Source organism: Xyrauchen texanus, chromosome 18 (assembly GCF_025860055.1).
Source record: "Xyrauchen texanus isolate HMW12.3.18 chromosome 18, RBS_HiC_50CHRs, whole genome shotgun sequence".
NCBI lineage: Eukaryota > Metazoa > Chordata > Actinopteri > Cypriniformes > Catostomidae > Xyrauchen > Xyrauchen texanus.
The window spans coordinates 3,771,038-3,794,673 of record NC_068293.1 but is presented as its reverse complement, the minus strand read 5'-3'; the positions used below and the strand labels follow the sequence as shown (position 1 = coordinate 3,794,673).

The 23,636-nt window shown below is 43.1% G+C and overlaps 1 protein-coding gene across 1 annotated transcript in view; it reads left to right on the top strand.

Annotated features, from left to right (window-relative positions):
* Nucleotides 1–22,900, top strand: part of LOC127658882 (rap guanine nucleotide exchange factor 4-like) — a 79,261-nt gene extending 56,361 nt beyond the window's left edge. Inside the window, exons 16-27 of the mRNA XM_052148422.1 lie at nt 91–121; nt 223–301; nt 4,475–4,621; nt 5,518–5,615; nt 5,733–5,858; nt 6,746–6,924; nt 9,051–9,141; nt 9,309–9,359; nt 9,860–9,947; nt 15,238–15,302; nt 15,391–15,445; nt 22,561–22,900. Coding sequence (XP_052004382.1) covers nt 91–121; nt 223–301; nt 4,475–4,621; nt 5,518–5,615; nt 5,733–5,858; nt 6,746–6,924; nt 9,051–9,141; nt 9,309–9,359; nt 9,860–9,947; nt 15,238–15,302; nt 15,391–15,445; nt 22,561–22,691 — 1,141 coding nt within the window. The 3' untranslated portion in view covers nt 22,692–22,900. The remainder of the gene's footprint in view (nt 1–90; nt 122–222; nt 302–4,474; nt 4,622–5,517; nt 5,616–5,732; nt 5,859–6,745; nt 6,925–9,050; nt 9,142–9,308; nt 9,360–9,859; nt 9,948–15,237; nt 15,303–15,390; nt 15,446–22,560) is intronic.
* Nucleotides 22,901–23,636: the final 736 nt, after the last annotated feature.

Below are 23,636 nucleotides of genomic sequence, written 5' to 3'. Positions count from 1 at the left end.
AGAGTTTTACAGATGAGAGAGATTTTAAATGAAGTGTCACAGAAAGCTATTACTATCACTCACTACCAATCGCATTGCATTTATTCACAGTTCAGATGATGGCAGGCCCTCACAGAAAAAGGTGAAAGGCAATATAACACAAATTCAGTGATTTTACCATTTGTCTTGTGATGGTACTGAATCAGCACTGAATCAATGTCATATGATTTTTTCTCATTTAAGCATAAAATTCTGCTGCGTCAGTTCAGCATGGGGAATGACAGGCTGCAGGAGCGACAGCCAATCAGGAGCACCGATGAGAGTGAGTCATCAGGGTGCACCAGTGTCTATTAAAGGGCACCTATTATGGCATTTAAAATGTTCCTAATATTGTTTTGGGAGTCCCCAACAACAGTTTTACATGCATGCAATGACAAAAAACACTTTTGTTATCTTATAATATGCATTTATGTTTACCTGATTTGCTCACCGACTCACAAATAATTCGTTCAACGACTCATTTTTCCAAACCCCTCCTTTGCGTGCCGCTAATCTGCGGTGATTGGTCAGATGACCCAGTCAGTTGTGATTGGTATACTCTGTGCAGAGATTGTCGGAAACGGAACGCCCATCACCGCTTTGTACTAAAAAATCTAAATCAGAGAAGGAATTTGAGTTGATTTATGTTAGCGATCATAGCCCAAAGTTCGGTGGTAAACACCCAATCAGTTATTGTTTGCCTTAGCCCAACGCATAAACATATTGATAAAGCACTGCATTACTACAAGTTATTGCTCTATTCTTTATGACAACTCCAATAACATCGACAAACATTTCACATATTTCCAAAAAATTGACATTGGAGACCTAGAAGCTGCGCTGAGCGTAACTTACACAACACACACAAATACTTATTAAGCATGCTAAAAAACACATAAAAGCAACAATTATTAATAATAATACTTACAGGTTGTGATTCGGAGGAGGAAGCTGATCCAAATAAACTTGGTACTGAACCTTCCTTCAGTATCAACCGGCTCGCGAATCCACACTTGAAAGCGTTCATGTTCATAAAGCAATCGTCATTAAAATGACGCGAACACAGCACAAGGTTCGGGCTATACTTGTGTGGTATAGTTGTAAATATAAACTCTAGCCACTGATTCTTCACATGCTCGTCCCTGGGCAGTGAAAAAAAGGTCGCTTTTGATATGCACTTCAGAACACAGCGTCTTGTTGTCGACATGATGTTTTCAAGTTTTCCCTGGTGTCTGTGAGTGTCTGTTTGATAATGTTTCGTTTTGACGTCACAACGAAAAGGAAAATGACTCATGGAAAAACGATTCATTACATTGACTCAGAGTCGACTCCTACTTTTGAGAGACAATAACTTTTTTTATGGTGAACTTTCATATATAAAACTTTGCAGGATGATTTTGTTCACTTAAATCTACACTCACCTAAAGGATTATTAGGAACACCATACTAATACTGTGTTTGACCCCCTTTCGCCATTCAGAACTGCCTTAATTCTACGTGGCATTGATTCAACAAGGTGCTGAAAGCATTCTTTAGAAATGTTGGCCCTTATTGATAGGATAGCGTCTTGCAGTTGATGGAGATTTGTGGGATGCACATCCAGGGCACGAAGCTCCCGTTCCACCACATCCCAAAGATGCTCTATTGGGTTGAGATCTGGTGACTGTGGGGGCCATTTTAGTACAGTGAACTCATTGTCATGTTCAAGAAACCAATTTGAAATGATTCGAGCTTTGTGACATGGTGCATTATCCTGTTGGAAGTAGCCATCAGAGGATGGGTACATGGTGGCCATAAAGGGATGGACATGGTCAGAAACAATGCTCAGGTAGGCCGTGGCATTTAAACGATGCCCAATTGGCACTAAGGGGCCTAAAGTGTGCCAAGAAAACATCCCCCACACCATTACACCACCACCACCAGCCTGCACAGTGGTAACAAGGCATGATGGATCCATGTTCTCATTCTGTTTATGCCAATTTCTGACTCTACCATCTGAATGTCTCAACAGAAATCGAGACTCATCAGACCAGGCAACATTTTTCCAGTCTTCAACTGTCCAATTTTGGTGAGCTCTTGCAAATTGTAGCCTCTTTTTCCTATTTGTAGTGGAGATGAGTGGTACCCGGTGGGGTCTTCTGCTGTTGTAGCCCATCCGCCTCAAGGTTGTGCGTGTTGTGGCTTCACAAATGCTTTGCTGCATGCCTCGGTTGTAACGAGTGGTTATTTCAGGCAAAGTTGCTCTTGAATCAGCTTGAATCAGTCGGCCCATTCTCCTCTGACCTCTAGCATCAACAAGGCATTTTCGCCCACTGGACTGCCGCATACTGGATGTTTTTCCCTTTTCACACCATTCTTTGTAAACCCTAGAAATGGTTGTGTGTGAAAATCCCAGTAACTGAGCAGATTGTGAAATACTCAGATTGGCCCGTCTGGCACCAACAACCATGCCACGCTCAAAATTGCTTAAATCACCTTTCTTTCCCATTCTGACATTCAGTTTGGAGTTCAGGAGATTGTCTTGACCAGGACCACACCCCTAAATGCATTGGAGCAACTGCCATGTGATTGGTTGATTAGATAATTGCATTAATGAGAAATTGAACAGGTGTTCCTAATAATCCTTTAGGTGAGTGTATGTTACACACTACATGAAAGGTAATTTTCAAAATTCCATAATAGGTGCCCTTTAACTATGGTTCCCTATCTGTCACTCGAAGTTGTGTCGATGAAGTGACACTAGGGGTCACTCTTGAGAGCCCAGAAACACCTCTGATCTTTGATAAAAGGCCAATGGGAATTGGCGAGTGGTATTTGCATGCCCCTCCCCCGGACATATGGGTATAAAAGGAGGGGACGTGCATTTAAAATCAGCAGTACAATCTGACAACAATGGTATTATAAATTATGCTTCTTTACCTCAGATTATGCTAAAAAAAAACGCTATTGAGTTGATTGACAGGTGATGTCTGTATCTAAAAGGCGATTGGCTCTTTTACCTTTAAGGCAGGACTTCCTTTTCTACATCCGTTGGGCATTGGGCACTAGAGCTCCTTGGTTGGGCATTCCAATTTTTTGCATTGATTTGAATAGAAGTGACCCATCTCTGCTAAATAGTCTCTGGTATTAACAGTGATTGTTTCGAGGGCTGGGGATCGTTCTCCTTTTCTACTGGTCGATTTTGTTTAAATAGTTAAATTAATTGATTGAAATACAAAAAACATAAAGGAGACCAATTATGCCCCATTTTACAAGATGTAATATAAGTCTCAGATATCCCCAGAATGTGTCTGTGAAGTTTCAGCTCAAAATACCCCACAGATCATTTATTATACCATGTTGTACCATGTTGCCTCTTTTTGGGTGGAATCAAAAACACGCTGTTTTCGTGTGTGTCTCTTTAAATGCAAATGAGCTGCTGCTCCCCGCCCCCGACATAACTCTGGTCTCTGTGAATACAATCAGAGACAATGCTAACTTTAGCTGCGTTAGCCGTGGAATCAGCTAACGAGCACATTTGGAAAGGCAATTTGCAAACATTCACAAAATATAAAGTGTGATACTTCTTCAGGATATTAAGCTGGAACATGAACAGTTGGTGCTGATTTTTGTATGTTTTGGGGCACATTTGCTTCAAAAACAAAACTTGTCCACTGCATATTCAGTGGCTCTGATGCCGGGAGTACATGAAGACTCACATTTACAGCTAACAACAGAACACGTATGACGCTTACGAAGCTGAGACGTTATTCTTCTCATTGTATCTGCTTCAGTGCCGAAACAAATGTTGGACTGTGTGTAGATCTCTCAGGGGAAGATCTATGATAATAGGGTGGAGTCTGTCACAGTTGTGGGCGAGGCCTGGTCTAACGTGAGATCACTTTAGAGCAGAAACGAAAACCATTCATCATTTTTGATTAATAGAAATATAAGAGTGAGGAGTGGGTGGACTTTTAACATTGTAGGGTGGTTGTGTACACACAGTGCCGACTCACATTTATGTACAAACACCATGGAAAATTGAATTTTGCATAATATGCCGACTTTAAACCAAAAATCCAAACATTTTAGTCTCTCCAACTTCTTTCACCAGCCCCATGTGCAGTGATTAAAAATCACTCTACGACAACAGGTGGAAAAATACCAGTACAAATTAGACCATAAATACAATTGTAAATATAAACATAATAATAATATAAAATCACATTTAGCAAAATTATTTTTCTCATTGAAAGTCATTGTTGCTGTAAAATCTGAATTTGATAGAAATTCAGACAACATATTAAATTAAAATGTATTTTATTTTCAATTAAAATCATTTAATATTTAACAGTGTAACAGAATAAGTGAACACGCAGAGATGTTGAGCAATCATTAACTTCATTGTGTCATGATTATAATATAATCAGATTATATTATTATATGTATTATTGTTCTGATTAATTGTGTGTTGTAGTCCTCTTTAAAGTGTACTGCAGTGATCACACCTACACCACTATCAGAGTGCCTGTTGCTGCATCTGTCAGAGAGGTCATCTCCGCAGTTACTGATAAACTGGGGTCAGGTGATGACCATCTGCTCATTCACATGAGCTCAGCTGGAGGTGAAAACACACATACACACACTTTCCTTTCTTATTTCTGTATTGACAGGCATTTCCTCTCTTTTCATTTGTGTTTGATTAATTGGTGGTTTGTAGTTCTCTTTGTCCTCTGGCTGACATTCTGAGCTCTGTGTCGCACCCGTCTTAGCAAACATTTCAAATTCTGCATCCCGATGCTGCTGCTGAGTTGGTGTGTGTGTGAATTCACACACATATAATGCACTGTGACCCAATGCTGACCTCACAACACACACAAACACACAGTCACATTTGTGTAGCGGCCCCTAAAAATCTGAGACCACATTCAAAATCTGTAAGTTTCCCCCATTAAACATAAACAAATATAATCAGAAAGTTTAAAGGGATTTTAAGAATTTTTTAAGAAATATATATTAGATTCTACAATTTAGATTAGTTTCTATCACATGAAGCCCATTTTTCTACACATATTTCAAGTGGCCTGTTGGGTATATGAGTGTATGTGTATGCTTGTTTGTGTGTGTGTGTATCTTTGGTATCAGCACATGGTTATTATGCAGATGTATCACTACTGTCACTCTGCATGATGAAGAGGAGGGTGAAGGTTCAGTGTTGGAATATGCACACACACTGTTATGGCAACCAGACACAATAACACACTGCATGACCTTGGTGTCAACTCCAATTGAGGGAAATGTGTGTGTGTGTGTGATGTGCTATTTAAAAGGCAAAAAATATTAGAATGGGAGTTTCAGTGACTGATCCTTTAAACTGATGTTAGTGGCTGCTGGTTAAAACTGATCTCTGAATGTGCAACTAGGTGACAATGGTTGTTTTTTTATATGTGAACGCAAAGTCTAAAGAATAGTATAAGTAATAACATGTGTAATGAGTGTGTGTGTATGCATGTTTGCCAGATAAAGTGCTTTTGAAGCCGTGTGATGTGTCCATCTTCTCTTCACTGAGCATTAATGGCCGTCTTTTCATCTGCCCAAGAGACCAGCTCAACTCTTTGGTGTGTGATAGGTGCTGTACACACACACACACACACACACACACACACACACACACACACATACATGGACCGTTTGGCTGGTTGATTGACTGATTTATTGATTGATTGTTCATGTAGTCTCCACTACCAGAGCAGGAGGGACCGTCTGCAGGATCCATGTCCACGTTTGAGCTCATGAGCTCTAAAGATCTGGCTCATCAGATGACCCTCTATGACTGGGAGCTCTTTGACTGTGTACACGAGGTACATACACACAGTTCTGCATTTTTAGGGACAATTCTGTCCTCATTTACTCATCCTCATGTTGTTCCAAACCTGTATGCCTTTCTTACTCCCAGGAACACAAAATGGAATGCTTTGCAGAATGTTCAGGCAGCTCTTTTGTAGGGCTGTCAACAGGGCTGAGAATCTAAATTCGATTTTTAACTGAAATATAACCAGTATTTCAAATTAAATTAGAATTTTAAAGACATTATTTCAGGTAGGCAAAAAATCTACTAGACAGCTGATTTTTGAATTGACATTGTCTCCGACGTCCACAAGAGGGTGCTATATTTTAATATAAACCATTATTTATTATTTATTGCAAAGAAGACATCTGGCTGTTAACGTGTGCGTAAAGTCAAAAGATTTAGCCAGTTAATTTTCTCAAATATTAAGTAAAAAGTGTTGCATAGTAATCTATACTGATGCAGTACTACTATCGCTGACTCAAGCTTTGTAATACTGCCGATACCACAGTTTCAAGACCAGACACAACCACCAAAGACCTACACCTCTGGGTGATGTTCACTTTGATCACATCTGCCTTTTTCATTATAAGCACACACACTAGACGGACATCTTTGACCATTGTGTTACGTCTCGCTGCTTTTACAATTTCTTGTGCAGTAACGCTTAATTTTGTTAGACATTCTGTCGTTTTTAAAGGAAATTCAACCTTTAAAATACATCTCGAGCAACTCACGTTCTGTTTCATTTGTTGCAATGTGTCTGTCTTAGACCAAGAATGTAAGTCATCATCAGTGCTTGGCATGCATCCAAAATTGCTTTTTCGACAGGTAATCGAATTTCAAATTTTCCAAACTGTAAAAATTTTATGGAACATGTGTTCTTCAATTCTGTTTTAGCACGAGCTGATTTATCACACGTTTGGGCGTCAGCATTTCATGAAGACCACGGCTAATCTGGACCTGTTCTTGAGGCGGTTTAATGAGGTCCAGCTGTGGGTGGTGACAGAGGTGTGTTTGTGTCCCACACTCAGCAAACGAGTCCAACTGCTCAAGAAGTTCATCAAGATCGCTGCACAGTGAGTCTGTGTCATCTCATTAAACCACATAATGTGCACGTGTGTGTAATGAATCATTTTGTTCTGCAGAGGGTTGCTTGATGTGTGTACAAATCTTATGATTTATGTGTTGTGTATTTTAAATGTGTGCTGCGGTAGAGAGTGTGAGATGTGTATTTCAATTTAATGTCATAGTTCACACAAAAACAAAGGAAAAAAAAAATACAAAAGGAGATGTTTAGCCGAATGTGCAAGCTGCTGCTTCCCATACAATGGAAGCACACCAGGGGCTGTCAAGAACCCAAATTGACAAAATAAAAGTGACATAAAATTATCCATATGACTGATTCGCTGTATTCCAAGTCTTTTGAGTATTAATTTAGCTTTGTGTGAGGAACAGGCAGACATCTTATCCTCTACGGGAGCTCTCGAATCTCATTTGCACATACGCATATTCCAGCATGTCAAGACGTGTGAGGTTTGACATCAATGACACCAAACAGCATTTGTTCTTTTGTGTCTAGTAACTAGGGTTGGCAATCGTATTCCTCTTAAATAAACAGGTTCCTTAACGATTCCAGTAAAGATTCCAGTAATTTTTTAGTCCTTTTTTTTAAAGGTTGTTCAGAAACCCTTGTTATTAATGACACCTGTGGCCATTAAGTGAACTGCAGCCAGCTACCTTTTGCTCATGCTCCCGCTCATGCACACACTCCATAGGGACTCGAGTGAGCGAGCATCGACTAAAACAATGATGTAACATACCAAGAAACTGAACGTTTTCACAATGTACCGCTCTCAGACTGCTGAAAACAGGGATTCATGAGCCCTGCGTGTGCACACAGAACAGCACATCACCTGTTCACTCTGAAGCACACACAAATCATGTATTAGTTGTCTTTTGTGGGTTTACTAATCACATATGACCATGTTATTTTGATTGATTGTGAAGCCCTGAAGAGTCGTGAACTTAGAAATAAAACGCTTTTTAATAATAATAATAAGTTTTATTTATATAGCGCCTTTCCAGAGCTCAAGGACGCTTTACAATAGACAAGCAACAATAAAGGCAGAGGACAAAGACAGCAGACAAAACAACAGCAGGTAGATAACAGTGAAGGTACAGAAAATGAGAAGGTTAGGTAGATGGGACAGCACCCAGCGGGAAAAAAAAAAAATAAAAAAACAGTACAACTTAAGAGTTATAACATTCAGCAAATAAGTGAGTTTTGAGCATGGATTTGAATTCAGAGATAGTGTTAACAGAACAGAGTGATCGGGGTAGAGAGTTCCATATTTTGGGTGCTACAACACTGAATGATCTGCCCCCATCGAAACAAGGCGATGCCGAGGGACTGACGAGAAGGCTAGAGTCGGAGGATCGTAGAGAGCGAGTCGGTGCGTAGGGGTGAAGCAGATTACAGAGATAGGAGGGAGCCAAGCCGTGCAGAGATTTAAAAGTGAGAAGGAGAATTTTGAATTTGATACGGTAAACCACAGGAAGCCAGTGAAGATCATGCAAAATTGGGGTGATATGTGCAGAACGCTTGGTGTGGGTGAGTATTCTGGCAGCAGAGTTTTGAATGTATTGCAATTTGGAAATGGAGCTAGCAGGAAGGCCAATAAAAAGTGCATTGCAATAATCGAGACGTGATGTGATAAATGCATGGATGACAGTTTCAGCGTCTGAGATACTGATGAAGGGACGGAGCTGAGCGATGCGACGTAGATGAAAGAATGCTGATTTAGTGATAGAATTAATGTGAGAATGGAAAGATAGAGAGGAGTCAAAGATTACACCAAGACTGTTCTGCAGAGGGCAACGAAGTGGCCAAATTAAATAAAGTTAAAATCAGTGTGATACAGTATACACGATAATTGCTTCATTTTATGTCACCAGCAAAGTGATCATGATTTTATCATGAATATTCAATATATTGCCCAGTCCTACAAAAAAGCACCTTTAACATTCTACAAAACACCTCTTTTTTGAGACAGAAAGTCATACTGTTTTTGAACAACATGAGTGTGAGTTAAAAATACGTGCATTTTCAAAGTATCCCTTTAAATCAACGCAGATACAACAAGTGCTTGTGTTTTAGCGCAGACTGTGTTTAACTGAGTGGTGTGCATTTGCTGTTTTTAAGCTGTAAAGAGTTTAGGAATCTGAACTCATTCTTTGCCATTATCATGGGCCTGGGAAACCCAGCCGTCTGCAGACTCAGTCAGACATGGGAGGTGAGCACTTTTCTATACTGACACATAGACAATACACACCCTTTCAGACAGACACACATACACATCATGAAAAAAATGTAGTTCCTAACCAGTAAATGGCATGGCAAATTTAATATTGATTCAGATCTCTCAATTTCAAAATATTTCAACATGTTGTTCTCTCACAGAAACTGCCCAGCAAGTTCAAGAAGTTTTATGGAGAGTTTGAAAATCTGATGGTAAGTTTAACATGACGAACAGTTTGGTTCCAGAACAAAAAATGCCATTACTTCTCTCCACAGGTAAATGTATTTTTAACGATAACTTATGAAGCTTTAAAGACAGATATACCGGAAGCTCCGAGGTAGATAATCATTCTGCTGAAGCCATCAGTCTATGTAACTTCAACTTCAGAATCATTTTATTAGTAAAATATCTTAGAAGAACTACACTACCCAAGAGAAAGATCCACCAATCAGAGAATCGGTCAACAAAGCGCACCGAAAGAGCTCTGCAGCGACAGCCTAATTTCATGATGCACTGTGAATGATGCAATCGAGTCACTCTTCCTACGCTCTCAAACTTTAAATCAATAATTTTATATTTTTCTAATTTGATTATGTCATTCGCAATTCTCCATGGGGTTGTAGTTCATTGCCTCTGATTTTCAAGTATTTTCTACTACTTTATGTCATCTGTAAAGGAAATCAAAGATCTCTTCTCTTCTCTTCTATTGTAGGATCCTTCCAGGAATCACAGAGCGTATCGACTAACAATGGCCAAGTTAGAACCACCAATCATCCCTTTCATGCCTTTATTAATTAAAGGTGAGCTTTATAATACTACAGTAAACATTGTAAGCCAAGTAAACAAAACTGTAAATCCAGCTGTTTTTACAAATTATTTTGCAGCTTTTAAGCAAAATGTAGTTGGAGTTAATGTTAACATTTGCAATATTGTCAAAGTATTTACAGTATAGTACAGAAATATAGTGTATTTCTATTAGTAAATAAAATTAAGGTGTTGTTATTGTCATGTTCATTGGTGTCTTTTGTCTTCGTGCTTTTATGTTGAAGTTCAGTTTAGTCCCTGTTTCCTGGTTCCTGTTTCCTGTTTGGTTTTTGTAGTCCTTTGTAGTTTGTTATTATGATTGGTGTTCCCTTGATTGTTTCTTCCAGGTGTCCCTCATTCTCTTGTTTGTTCCTTGCTGTATTTAAACCCTGGTTCTTTGTTCAGTCATTGTCGATCGTTGTTGATGTTTATGGATGTTTGTTCTTCGCCTTTCCACCTGTTCTCCCCGTTCGTGGTCCCTTGACATCTTCGTGCTTTTATGTTTATTTTTCCCATCGTGGATGTTTGGTTTGTTCCTGTTCAGTCTGTTTTACTTTATATAAATACATACTGCATTTAGATCCTTGCCCCTCGTCTCCTTCATCTACTCAGCGTTACAGAACGATCGACCAATTAATGGATCTAGCGGTACTTCAGGTGAGCTGTCGCTTGTTGTATCTGAGGCAAGAAAACCGTCCGGTGGAGGACCATGTCTGAGATTTTTTTTGGAGCTGGCATGTGCCACAGACTTTCCTGACTCCTCCCTGGTGGTTTTCTTCCGGGATGGCCTGACCTGTTCGCTCAGGGAGCGGTTGCCACCGGCGACGCGCGGCTGGACGCTCCGCGATTTCGTGGAGGTGACGCTGCTGGCATGCGGCTCGCCGTTCACTGTGGGTGTGGTTGAGAGGGTTCCTGCCTCTTCTCCCACAGTGGTGACCCTCCAGTCGACCTTCCAACAAGCCAACCCCCACACCTGCCCCGTTCTGCGAGCCAGAGCCCACGCCTGCCCGTTCTGCAAGCCAGAGCCCACGCCTGCCACGTTCTGCGAGCCAGAGCCCACGCCTGCCCCGGTCCTGCAAGCCTGCGCCCATGCCTGCCCCGGTCTGCGAGCCTGCGCCCACGCCTGCCCCGGTCAGCAAGCCTGCGCTCTCGTCAGCCACGGTCAGCGAGCCTGAGCCCTCGTCAGCCACGGTCAGTAAGCCAGTGCCTGAGCCCTCGTCAGCCACGGTCAGTGAGCCAGCACCTGTAGCCTCGACCGTCCCTGAGCCAGCGCCTGTAGCCTCGACCGTCCCTGAGCCAGCGCCTGTAGCCTCGACCGTCCCTGAGCCAGCGCCTGTAGCCTCGACCGTCCCTGAGCCAGCGCCTGTAGCCTCGACCGTCCCTGAGCCAGCGCCTGTAGCCTCGACCGTCCCTGAGCCAGCGCCTGTAGCCTCGACCGTCCCTGAGCCAGCGCCTGTAGCCTCGACCGTCCCTGAGCCAGCGCCTGTAGCCTCGACCGTCCCTGAGCCAGCGCCTGTAGCCTCGACCGTCCAAGAGCCACCGCCCCTCGAGCCTCCCAGGGCTCCGCCTCTCAAGTCCCTCGAGCCTTCCAGGGCTCCTCCTCTCGAGCCTCCCAGGGCTCTGCCTCTCAAGTCTCTCGAGTCTTTCAGGGCTCCGTCTCTCAAGTCTCTCGAGCCTCCTAGGGCTCCGCCTCTCCAGTCTATCGAGTCTTCCAGGGCTCCTCCTCCCGAGCCTCCCAGGGCTCTGCCTCTCGATTCTTCCAGGGCTCCTCCTCTCGAGCCTCCCAGGGCTCCACCTCTCAAGTCTCTCGAGCCTTCCAGGGCTCCGCCTCTCGAGCCTCTCGAGCCACCCAGGGCTCTGCCCCCAGGCCTTCCAGGTCTCCGCCTCTGAAGCCTCCTACGGCGCCACCTTCCTCGGCCCCGCCTCCTGAGCCTTCCTCGGCTCAGCCTCCAGAGCCTCCCACGGCTCTGCCTCCTGGGCCTCCCGAGCCATCCTCGGCTCCGCCTTCCTCAACCCTGTCTCCTAGGCCTTCCTCGGCACCGCCTCCTGAGTTACATTTAGCTGTGCCACCTGAACTTCCCTTGGCAACGCCTTCAGAGCCTTCTTCACCCTCGCCTCCCTCGGCTCCGCCTCCTGAACCTCCTTCGGTTCCACCTCCTGAGCCTCCTTCAGTTCCACCTCCCGAGCCTCTTCCGGCTCCGCCTCCTGAGCCTCCTACAGCTCTTCTCCCAGAGACTCCCGAGCCTCCTACGGCTCCGCCTCCGGAGTCTCCCGAGCCTCTCCAGTCCCCGGCTCCGCCTCCAAATCCTCCATCGGCTCCGTCTTCAGAGCCTCCTTCGCCCTCGCCACCTTCGGCTCCGCCTCCCGAACCTCCCTCGGCTCCGCCTCCTGAGCCTCCTTCAGCTCCACCTCCTGAGCCTCCCTCAGCCCTGCCTCAGAAGCCTCCCTCAGCCTCGCCTCCGACGCCTCCAAGGTCCTTCCCGGCTCAGCCTCTCCCGGCTCAGCCTCCGAAGCCTCCCTCGGCTCCGGCACCTTCCCCAGCACCGCCTCCTGAGCCACCCTTGGCCCCGCCTACCACGTCTCGCCTCCTGAGCCTCCCTCGGCTCGCCTCCTGAGCCTCCCTCGGCTCAGAGGCCAGCTCCCAGGTCTCCTGTACCGGCCCCTGCCCAGAGGTCAGCTCCCAGGCCACCCAAACCAGCTCCTGCCCCATGGCCCGCTCCCAGACCTCCTAATCTGGTGCTCGCCTCGTGGCCAGCTCCCGAGCCCCCCAGGCCTATCCCCACATTGTGGCCGCCTTCCAGGCCTCCTGAACCTGTGCCTGCCCAGTTGACGCCCCCCAGGCCACCGGACCCGGCCCCCTTGACACACCCCCTTAGACTGCTTGCCTGCCCTCTCGGCCTCCCTGGTCTGCCAGTCTACCCTCTCGACCTCCCTGGTCTGCCTGCCTCCCGTGGACTGCCTAATTGCCCCCGTGGACTGTCTCAGTGGCCCCGTTGACTGTCTCAGTGCCCCTTGTAACCCCGTGGACTGTCTCTGTGCCCCTTGTGCCCCCTTGAACTGTCTGTTTGCCCCTGGTGCCCTCATTTTGTTTTTTCTTTGTGGGTCTTTTTTGTCTTTTGTTTTTTTTTGATCGTCTGAAATCCGATCCTTTTGAGGGGAGGTTGTGTCATGTTCATTGGTGTCTTTTGTCTTCGTGCTTTTATGTTGAAGTTCAGTTTAGTCCATGTTTCCTGGTTCCTGTTTGGTTTCTGTCATGTTCATTGGTGTCTTTTGTTGTTGTGCTCTTATGTTGAAGTTATTTTAGTTCCTGTTTCCTGTTTGGTTTTTGTAGTCCTTTGTAGTTTGTTATTATGATTGGTGTTCCCTTGATTGTTTCTTCCAGGTGTCCCTCATTCTCTTGTTTGTTCCTTGCTGTATTTAAACCCTGGTTCTTTGTTCAGTCATTGTCGATCGTTGTTGATGTTTATGGATGTTTGTTCTTCGCCTTTCCACCTGTTCTCCCCGTTTGTGGTCCCTTGACGTCTTCGTGCTTTTATGTTTATTTTTCCCATCGTGGATGTTTGGTTTGTTCCTGTTCAGTCTGTTTTACTTTAAATAAATACGTACTGCATTTAGATCCTTGCCCCTCGTCTCCATCTACTCAGCGTTACAGTTATAGTAAAGGAAATTGGTTTAAAAAGAAAAAATAGGTACAAATTAGGTAATGCAAAAATAGAATACAATTTAAATTAATTAAATTACAAAATAAAGTTTAATGTAAATATTCTCTATACATTATATAAATACATACATACAGTTGTAGTCACAAGTTTATATAAACCTTATAAACTTAGTTTCTCCCAATTCCTGACATTTAATCATAGAAAACATTCCCTGTCTTAGGTCAGTTAGGATTACTACTTTATTTTAAGAATGTGAAATGTCAGAATAATAGTTTCAATAATAATTTATTTTAGCTTTTGTTTCATTCATCACATTCCCAGTGGGTCAGAAGTTTACATACACTTTGTTAGTATTTTATAGCATTGCCTTTCAATTGTTTAACGTTTTGGGTAGCCTTCCACACGCTTCTAACAATAAGTTGCTGGAATTTTGTCCCATTCCTTCATACAGAACTTATAAAATTAGTGTAAATTATTCAGGTTTGTAGGCCTCCTTGCTCGCACATGCTTTTTCAGTTCTGTCCACAAATTTTCACATCGAGGTCAGGACTTTGTGATGGCCACTCCAATACCTTGACTTTGTTGTCCTTAAGCCATTTTGCCACAACTTTGGAGGGATGCTTGGGGTCATTGTCAATCTGGAAGAAGGCAGTGGAGTTACTGGAAGAGCAGCAGTCAGAGCCGCTGTAAGAGGAGTCTCTGGGAGAGCGGACGGAGTCATGGAAGACTCTGAGGGAGAAGTCACCATAGTCAGGAGCTCTGGCAGTGACTGGGAAACAACCTCTGTGGTCATGAGCATGGGCAGTGACAGGGGAACGGTCTCCATGGTCGTGAGCACGGGCAGTGCCTGGAGAGTAGGAGCCTTATTCTCTTCCGATTCCAGATGGCCTCGAGCACAGCTATGAGAGACTCGGAAGGCGGAGCCGTGCTAGGCTTGATGAAGGAAGGCAGAGCCATGGGATGCTCGAAGGGCGGAGAGCAATTCCACTAGGGCAGAAGCTGGCCTGCCTTTGGGACTGACGAGGCTACAGATTCTTCAGATGAACATGGTGCCTTCAGGCTTTTGGAAATTGCTCCCAAGGAAGAACCAGACTTGTGGAGGTCCACGATTTTTTTTCTGAGGTCTTGGCTGATTTATTTAGATTTCCCATGATATCAAGCAAAGAGGCACTGAGTTTGAAGGTAGACCACAGCTCCACCTCCAATTCAGTACACCTTCTATCAGAAGCTAATCGGCTAATTGTCTAAAGGCTTGACATCATTTACTGGACTTTTCCAAGCTGCATAAAGGCACAGTTAACTTAAACTTCTGACCCACTGGATTTGTGATATAGTCAATTAAAAGTAAAACAAGTGTCATGCACAAAGTAGATGTCCTAAATGACTTGCCAAAACTATAGTTTGCTAATAAGAAATCTGTAAAGTGTTAAAAAAATTTGTTGTAATGACTTCAACCTAAGTGTATGTAAACTTCTGACTTCAACTGTAGATGACATGACTTGCTAAAGCTAACTGAAACAGTAAAACATTTAAGGAAAAGTATCCCCTGATTTTCTTTACAAAGTGAACCACATATAATTTGAAACAGAGGCTTCAACTGGCTAACATAATTTTGCCCTTTCAGACATGACTTTCACACATGAGGGTAACAAGACGTTTATTGAAAGATTGGTCAACTTTGAGAAAATGGTGAGTTTTCTGAGATTCTCTCTCACCATTTCTATAACTGTTTAAATAAGTTTTATATATAAAATAATTTTTTTTGTCTGTTTTCCAGAGAATGATTGCTAATACAGTCAGAATTGTGAGATACTGCAGAAGCCAGCCTTTCAGTAAGTCAGTTCATAAGTAAAAATTACTTTCTTTCATTCATTGAACACAAAAGGATACATTTTAAAGTGTGTGTTTGTTTATTTAAAGGGGTCATATAATGCCATTTTTGTACAAGTTAATATGAATCTTTAGGGTCTAAATGAAAACTTTGTAATATACTTTTATTAAAAATTCTCATTAGTATTTTAAGAAAACACTAATTTTACCTGCTCAAAAACAGCTCTGTTTTCAGCACGCCGTTTCAGTGCATATGACTTTAAATGATAATGAGCTTTGGTCACCCCGCCCCTCCGTACACAGATTTTAATAACACAATAACCATAACGCGTTGTTCATTATAAACGTGGGATTATGAATTATATTGAGAACGTCGTAACGTTATGGAAAACATGCCGTAATGTACCCTGAGTGTAAACATTAGCCACATTCATTGTGAAGCGTGCAAGCGATTTGCAAAGATTAATATAAAGGTTAATAAAACGTTACACTTACTTCTTCTGGAGGTGCAGAGGGAATATAAATAGTTGGTACCGAATCTTTTTTCAGCAGCATCTTCTTTGCAAAACCAGCTTTATACTGACCCTCGTTTATAAAGCAGTCTGATGAAAAATGATTCGCGCAAACATGAACGCATTGACGTTGCTCGTGGGGAATATTCCCATCGTAAACAAAACTCAGCCACTGCGTCTTCAGCAGTTCAGATTTAGGAACATCAAAATGACTGCTGTGTTCGTTATTTCACCGAAGAACAGAACACCACAATTAAATCCCTTAGGCGCCATTCTGCTCCAGTGTATTTACAATGATGACGGACTATGATTGACAGCTCGCTCACGAGCGAGGGCGGGTCTGTGTTGAAACACTGCTGTCAATCAACAATCCTGGGAGGGGCGTCCGACCGTGTGACGTCACACGTTCGAACGGCTCGATTTGAGGCAGGGGAAAATATATAAGGAGATTAAAACAAAAACACTGGATGGATTTTTATCATAATAGGATGGTTGTGTACAGGCACAGCCAACACACATTTCAGTACAATCAACTTGAAAAAGTGCATGTACCATTATATGACCCCTTTAAAGACGTCTGCAGTCATACAGTTGCTTTGTGTGAGGAAAAAAAGGCTGTTTCATCATTGTCAGTGATCAGACCTACCACCATCGTATCGTCAGCAAACTTATAATGATTGGCATTGGAGCTGATGTGTTGCCACACAGTCATATGTGTACAGGGAATACAGGAGTGTGCTGAGAACACAGCCCTGCGGGGCTCTAGTAATGAGGGTCAGTGATGAGATGTTGCTGCCCATTCTTACCAGGGCATAACATTATGCTCCTCCGCATTCCCGGAAATTTAAAGCGGAGGTCCGTGCATTAAGTGCCGCACGAACATCGCCATTAACCATGGTTTCTGGTTGGGGTAGATCCGTATTGGTTTGTTCGGAACAACGTCTTCTACGCACTTCCTGATGAAACACGTTATGCTATCAGCGTATGCTACGCTATGTCGTCATCAGTGGCAGACCGGAACATCTCCCAGTCCGCGTGATCAAAACAGTCTTGTAGCATAGAGTCTGATTGGTCCGACCAGCACTGGAGTGTTCTGAGGGTGGGTGCTTCCTGTTTCAGTTTCTGCCTATAAGGGGGCAGAAGCAGAACAGAAGAGTGGTCTGATTTGCCAAATGGTAGGCGGGGGAGGGATTTGTAGCCATCCCGGAAAGGAGAATAGCAATGGTCCAAAACCCGGTCCCCGCGTGTGTTGAAGCTGATGTGTTGGTGGTATTTTGGTGTGATTGTTTTAAAATTGGCTTTGTTAAATGAACGGTAACAATGAACGCGGCCTCAGGGTGCACGGTTTCCTGCTCACTTATGCTCCCGTACAGTTCCTTGAGTGCCCGGTCTGTGTCAGCTTGTGGGGGGATGTACACAGCCGTGAAAATGACCGCTGTGAATTCCCTCGGTAGCCAGAATGGTCAACACAGAAGCATGAGATATTCCAGATCAGGAGAGAAGAAAGACTTGATAAAATGTACGTTCACACCATGATTTGTTGTTCATAAAACATATAGCACCACCTCTGCTTTTACCTGAGAGGTCTTTCGCTCTGTCCGCTCGGTGCACGGAGAAACCCATGGGTTCTATGGCTGAGTCTGGAATCTCTGCAGACATCTAGGTTTCTGTAAGGCAGATAACGCAGCAATCCCTCGTCTCTCGTTGGAAAGAGATCCGAGCTCTCATCTCACATAGCTTGTTGTCCAGAGACTGAACATTTGCCAGTGCTGGTTGAATGTCTTACTCCGATGAGAACACCGGCTCTTTTTCCCCTTTTCCTTCTGCATTTCCGTGGCCGGGCAGCCCAGACAAAGGTCTCCGCTGGCGTGTTTGTAAACAGTGGGTCGGCATTGAGGAATTTGAAGTCCGGTTTTCAGTGTGTAATTGCAGAACCAATGTCCACAAGTGTTTGTCTGTCGTATACATTAAGGCAGACAACATCCAAGACAAAAAAACAAAAAACTGTAAACAAAACAAACAATAAACTGCAGTGTTGTGTCGGAGCTCGCAACGCAGCAGCCATACTCGGCGCCATCTTGAGTCAAAACCCAGTACCAGTTTCACCATGGTATTATGTTGTAAATGTACAGTAACCACAAAATGAACCATGGTTACTATATTACCACCATATTACTGTAGTAACATCATGGTTAATTGCCTCAAAACTATGGTTTCTGACAAAAAACATGGTTACTACAATATTAGTAAAACAGTGTGGCAAACACTTCTCTGCAATCCCTGACATTCACAGTGACCAAATCACTGCAATGAAATCAACATTTATATTATTTCAAGTAGCATTAAAGGAAAAATGAAGAGTGGAAACAGGAAATTGGATGGGAAAACGAGTGGGACAGTATGCATATTTGGAACACAGTTACTAGGACAGCAGTACACAGTCACACACTCTTTACACCCCATCTATTAGTTAGTTTCTTTGTCATATATTTCTGTGGTTCCACCAGACTATTGGGGTGAACATAGCTGCACTGTGTGGCAGATGCTATTTACTCTGGGGTGCAAATAGTCTCCAATAAACTTTTTGGGTATACAAGTTGATATTGTTACATTGAGACGTGCAAAAGAGCTTATTTTAAAACCACCAGTGGGAAAAGAAATGATTAAAAATTACATAGAAATTTAAGAGTAAATGTTGTAAAAAAGTACTGTAGAGTTTTGTAGATTTGTAGAAAAAAATGGTTGAAACAATTTGTGGATATTTTCTTTAGATTTTTAACATCTATATAATATAGAATAATTTGATCTCTTTACAAATATGCCTCTGGTAAAGTGGGACACCATATTTAAAGAAGATTTATGAGTTTATTGTTAACTTACATATAAATAATAATGAAAAAAATGGCAGCACAGTGCATAATGCAGTGTATTTACATCAGTGCCTGTCCTACCTTCTTCATCATTGGCAAACGATTAAATACAGATGCAGGTTTTTTTCAATGAGTTGGTAAATATTCACTTCATTCAGTGTTGTTTTTTCTCTGTATTTTAAAGCATCCCGTTACTGTTTTACTTTGTGACAAAGAGCTTCAAACGATTCAGCCTGCACATTAGACAAATTGTGTTCAAATTGTTGATCTGGTCGAATTCAGATCGACCAGATCAACAACTTCCACGGTGCCGCGGGTTCCCCCCGCCAGCAACCATCTCCGGCAGACGTCACGGAGCTGCTGGGCAAATGCAAACGGGCGGTCGTCCTTCCCAAAGCTTAAAGAGTGGAAAAGCTGCCTACTCTGCTCCGGGGTCTGACCGACCCGTTGCTGGATGGCCTTCCTCAGTTGTTTATAATCCAGAAGGCTGGCGGTGGGGAGTTGTTGTGCCGCCAGCTGCACCTCCTCGGAGAGCAGGGGCAACAGACGGGCTGCCCACTGATCAGGAGGCCACCTCCAAACCTAAGAGGTGAGGAAGGCCTCCAGATCGTTATTCGGCCCCATTTTGGTAAGGGCGACCGGTGGATCTCCAAGGAGGTCGCAGCACCGGCCCCCTCTCCGGCGATCAGGCTCCGTAGCATCTGCCGGTCCTCCGCTTGTGCCTGGAGCAGGATTTGGAAATGTTGTTCCTGCTCCCGGTGTATCTCCATGAGGGACTGATGTTAGGACTACTGGATGCTGGTGAGGGTCTTGAAGACTTTGCCTAGCGGTGAAGACTCCATGACAGCATTTCTCAGTAACTGTAACAAAGTCTTTAGTTCGGGCAATGGTGGAGTCAGGAGACAACGAAGCAAGTTCAAGGTCAGTATTCTGGTTTCTTTTCCTCTGCTAGAAAATTATAAATAAACATCAATACAACAAAGACTAGCCCACTCTTGCTGCGGTGCTCTCGGTTCTCTCCCCTTTGATGCTGTGGCGTGGCTCTTAAGTCTCCCTCCGCCATCACTATAATGAGAGACAGGTGTTAAAGATCATTGTGAACCAGGAGACGAGCCTTATCACTCTCTCTCTACCCTAGACCGACACATTACCACGCCCCCATTCCACATATACTTTTAACTATTGGGCCTCATGTGCTCAGTTAGTAGAAAAAGGCAGGTCTTCACAGTCAAAAAGCCTGACTGAAGCCTGTAGGAACACACAAAGCCAAACAGCACCAAAATCAAACAGACATTTTACAGATACAGACTACAGATCCCATCAAACCTTGCTCACTTTCAGTACCGCCGCTCACTATAAGCAGACTATGCAGTCTGAGTAGGGCACCAACTCACTGTGGGGGGAGGGGGCACAATCTTACTCTAGGAGTGCACCATAAAGTCTACCGGCTGCTCTTACTCGCACATTCTACGTTATTCAAGGACCCGGAAGCAGGTGCGGAACACAGACGATTGCTGCGTGCTTCGCTAAATTCTAAAAGATCGATTCGCTCAACTCCTTTTGGAGGAAATGCACGACAGAGCACATCCCTCAACCATGATGTCATCGAGAGTATATATCCTAAGAGATTCCTCCAAAGCCTTGCTACCAGCGGCAGGATTCGCCGCGTCTAGTTGCAGCCCTGCTGTTCCCAGGTATAGCCTCGCTGCCCAAGGAAATAATATACGTACCTGAACTTTGGCCATACAATCTCCATCTTGCTGGACAAGAAAAGATTCTCAGTGTTCCACTGAGGACACTAACGGATATGAAGGAGACCGCTGAGCAATCCATGTCTCACCCCTTTTGCCTGATTTGCTAGATTTTTCTTCCTTCTTCATCCGAGTCGACTTTGCTTATATCTCCACCAACCCACCAAGAATCAGCCGCCGTACCGCCCGCCGACAGAGCGAGGAAATGGCCTCCCGTCATCATCCGAGCTTCAAGGAACCAAGTCTGAGTCAAACGATGGACGAACACACATTCTACCCCGTCCTCATGAGACTCAAGTAAGATGTTTACATCTGGGCAGAGATAGATTATTATAGTGTTATTCTTGTGTATCAAGGTTATTGCTTGTACAGTTTACGGACCGCAGAGCCCGCTCATTGCTGCTAATAATACTCAAGGTATTTAATGTAAATTACTGTTATCATGAATGAGATTTGCCGTGTCGTCGTCCAACCACGTTGGGCTGTTTGTGCATTTCTGCCATCGTGGGTGAGACTGGTGTTGTGTTCATTTACTTATATATTTTAAGAATACTCAAAGTCTTAATGAACATCTTGACTTTTGTTTAATCAGCCACCAGCCATGTCTCATGCTACATTGTACCCTTGCTGTCTTCTTCTGTCGCTTTTATACTTAATATAGAAGCATCAACATTGACATCTAGTGGTAAAAATTGGTACTTATAATAATCTCATATCATTACAACTGGCACACTGAGTTTATCCATTAAAAAAACATTCACCATTGGTTTACGAACTGTTCACCACATCTCTGAGTGATAAAACTAATGGTTGCCGTCTCTCCCTTGATCACTAAACCGACTTCGGTGCCATCACCCTGTTCTCTCTCGTACTAACCGCACACACACAAACAACCTCTCACAAACATATCCGCACACACATTTGGTGAACAGATAACTTGGCAATAGAGCCTAGCTCTGTCCCCAAGTTATCGTACCAGCAGAGACACGTGTTAAATGGACAGACGCCATTAACCAGTCTCTCCGGCCACATTCGTGGCAACATTCTCTGGCCAGAATCTTTGCACGACACACACACACACACACACACACACACACTCTACCTTCCTCTCATGTATCATAGGCTTATCTGTAACCATATCTAATCATGTTACTGTTTAGTTTGTAGTTGGAAGTCGTAAGTTTATCAACTGCATTTTATTAAATATTAATTGATATTACTGTATCAATAAACTTTGTTATACTTTAAAGATAAGTGTTTTGGTATTATTCTACATGCACATCTGCCAAGGGCTGGCAGGGGATATCAGTGCTCGAATTCAAGCCTTCATTGTTTTCCTTTTGAATGTCGATGTTCTCCAGACGTCGACTTTCCTAAGAGAGCAGTCCTATATTGAGACTGCAATACTGTCTGGTTATTAGTCCCTGATTTCAGGGTGGTGCCCACCCGGCAATATTAATCCTTATTAATATACTATTGATTTTGATAATTGATAATTATCTTTGATGATTGTTGATTTGAAGTATTAATAAGCTAATGTTGATTCTAATCAATGCTCTATTGATTTTAATTATTAATAATTATCTTTGCTATTTGAAGCCCCAACATGACAAAGTTATACTGTAAGGCAGTGGTTCCCAACCCTGTTCCTGGAGGCCCCCCAGCACTGCACATTTTGTATATATCCCTTTTCTGACACACCCAATTCAGGTCTTGGAGTCTACACTAACAAGCAGATGAGTTGTTTCAGGTGTGTTTGATTAGGGAGGAACAGGGTTGGGAACCACTGTAAGGTAAGCTTTCTAAATGTATGTCAGGTTACATGGCATTTAGATCTTAATATAAATTGCCAGGAGAAATACAATTTCCAAAATTGTCCCACTTTGCCACTATTCACCATCTACAATTTATAGAATAAAAACAGCTAATCATTAAACTGATTCAGCTGATTCTCAATAAATATATCTCTCTTTTGTCATTACAGATCAAGAAGCACCTCAGGTGACTGGTAAGAACCATCAGGACGTGCGGAGTTATGTGCGTCACATAAGTGTGATTGACAACCAGCGCACCCTATCACAGCTCTCTCATCGGCTGGAGCCGCGCCGGACCTGAGCCGCATTCACATCACTAACTGAACTACACGATTAATGCTGCTTTACCTCTGCCAGTCAATAAGTTATAACCTCCTCCCCTGCAGCGTTTTCACACTACAGACAGATATGCCTAGGCACAAGGTCTTTCCATTGTTTTGGGCTATCAATTGAAGGTGTTGCTTTACAAGCCGATCATTCTCTAGGACAGGGGTTTTAAAATTGGGTGAATGTGAGCCTCCCCCTAAAAAAACTTGGAGACAGCCGTGCCTCCACCCAAAAAAAACCTCCACAACCACTAATTAGGCTATTAATATTGGTACTACTAGGCTACAACTATTAGTAGTAGTAATACTATTTTTAGTTTTACTTAAGGTTATGATCTACTCTAATTGAGTTTCATCAATATACATAATTTTTTTTATTAAGATGAACTTTTTTATTAAGCTATCAACATTCCATTTTAAATGTTATTTTATTTTGAAATACATTATATTTTTCAAAACATTTCAAACACGTTTGTCTTTCTTTTTTAAAACACATTTTTACCACATTTAAGCAATTGGGAAACTGTTAAAATTAGCCTTATGAACAGATTTCTCAGTCAAAAAACGAAACGAGGTATTCTCAACAGCCCTATAACCAAAGAGCCAACAAAGTCAGACATAGAACGAAATCAGCACGATGGACAGCTCTATTTTCTGATCACTGAACGGATAAACCTCGATGGTCAAATAACTGGAAACATGTTCATTAACAGCCACAGGCTACTAACGTTAACGGACAGCACTGTTTTGTCGCAGTATCAAATATAGACCTTCATTAAGCAAAAAAAAAGAAAAGAAAAAAATCTGATTGCCGATTTTGACTCTTCATTTTCATCGGCCCTACATCAGTGGGAACATTTTGATGCACACAGGTGATCGATGCAGGGCTGCACGGTAGAAAGGAATAAACGTAAATCAAC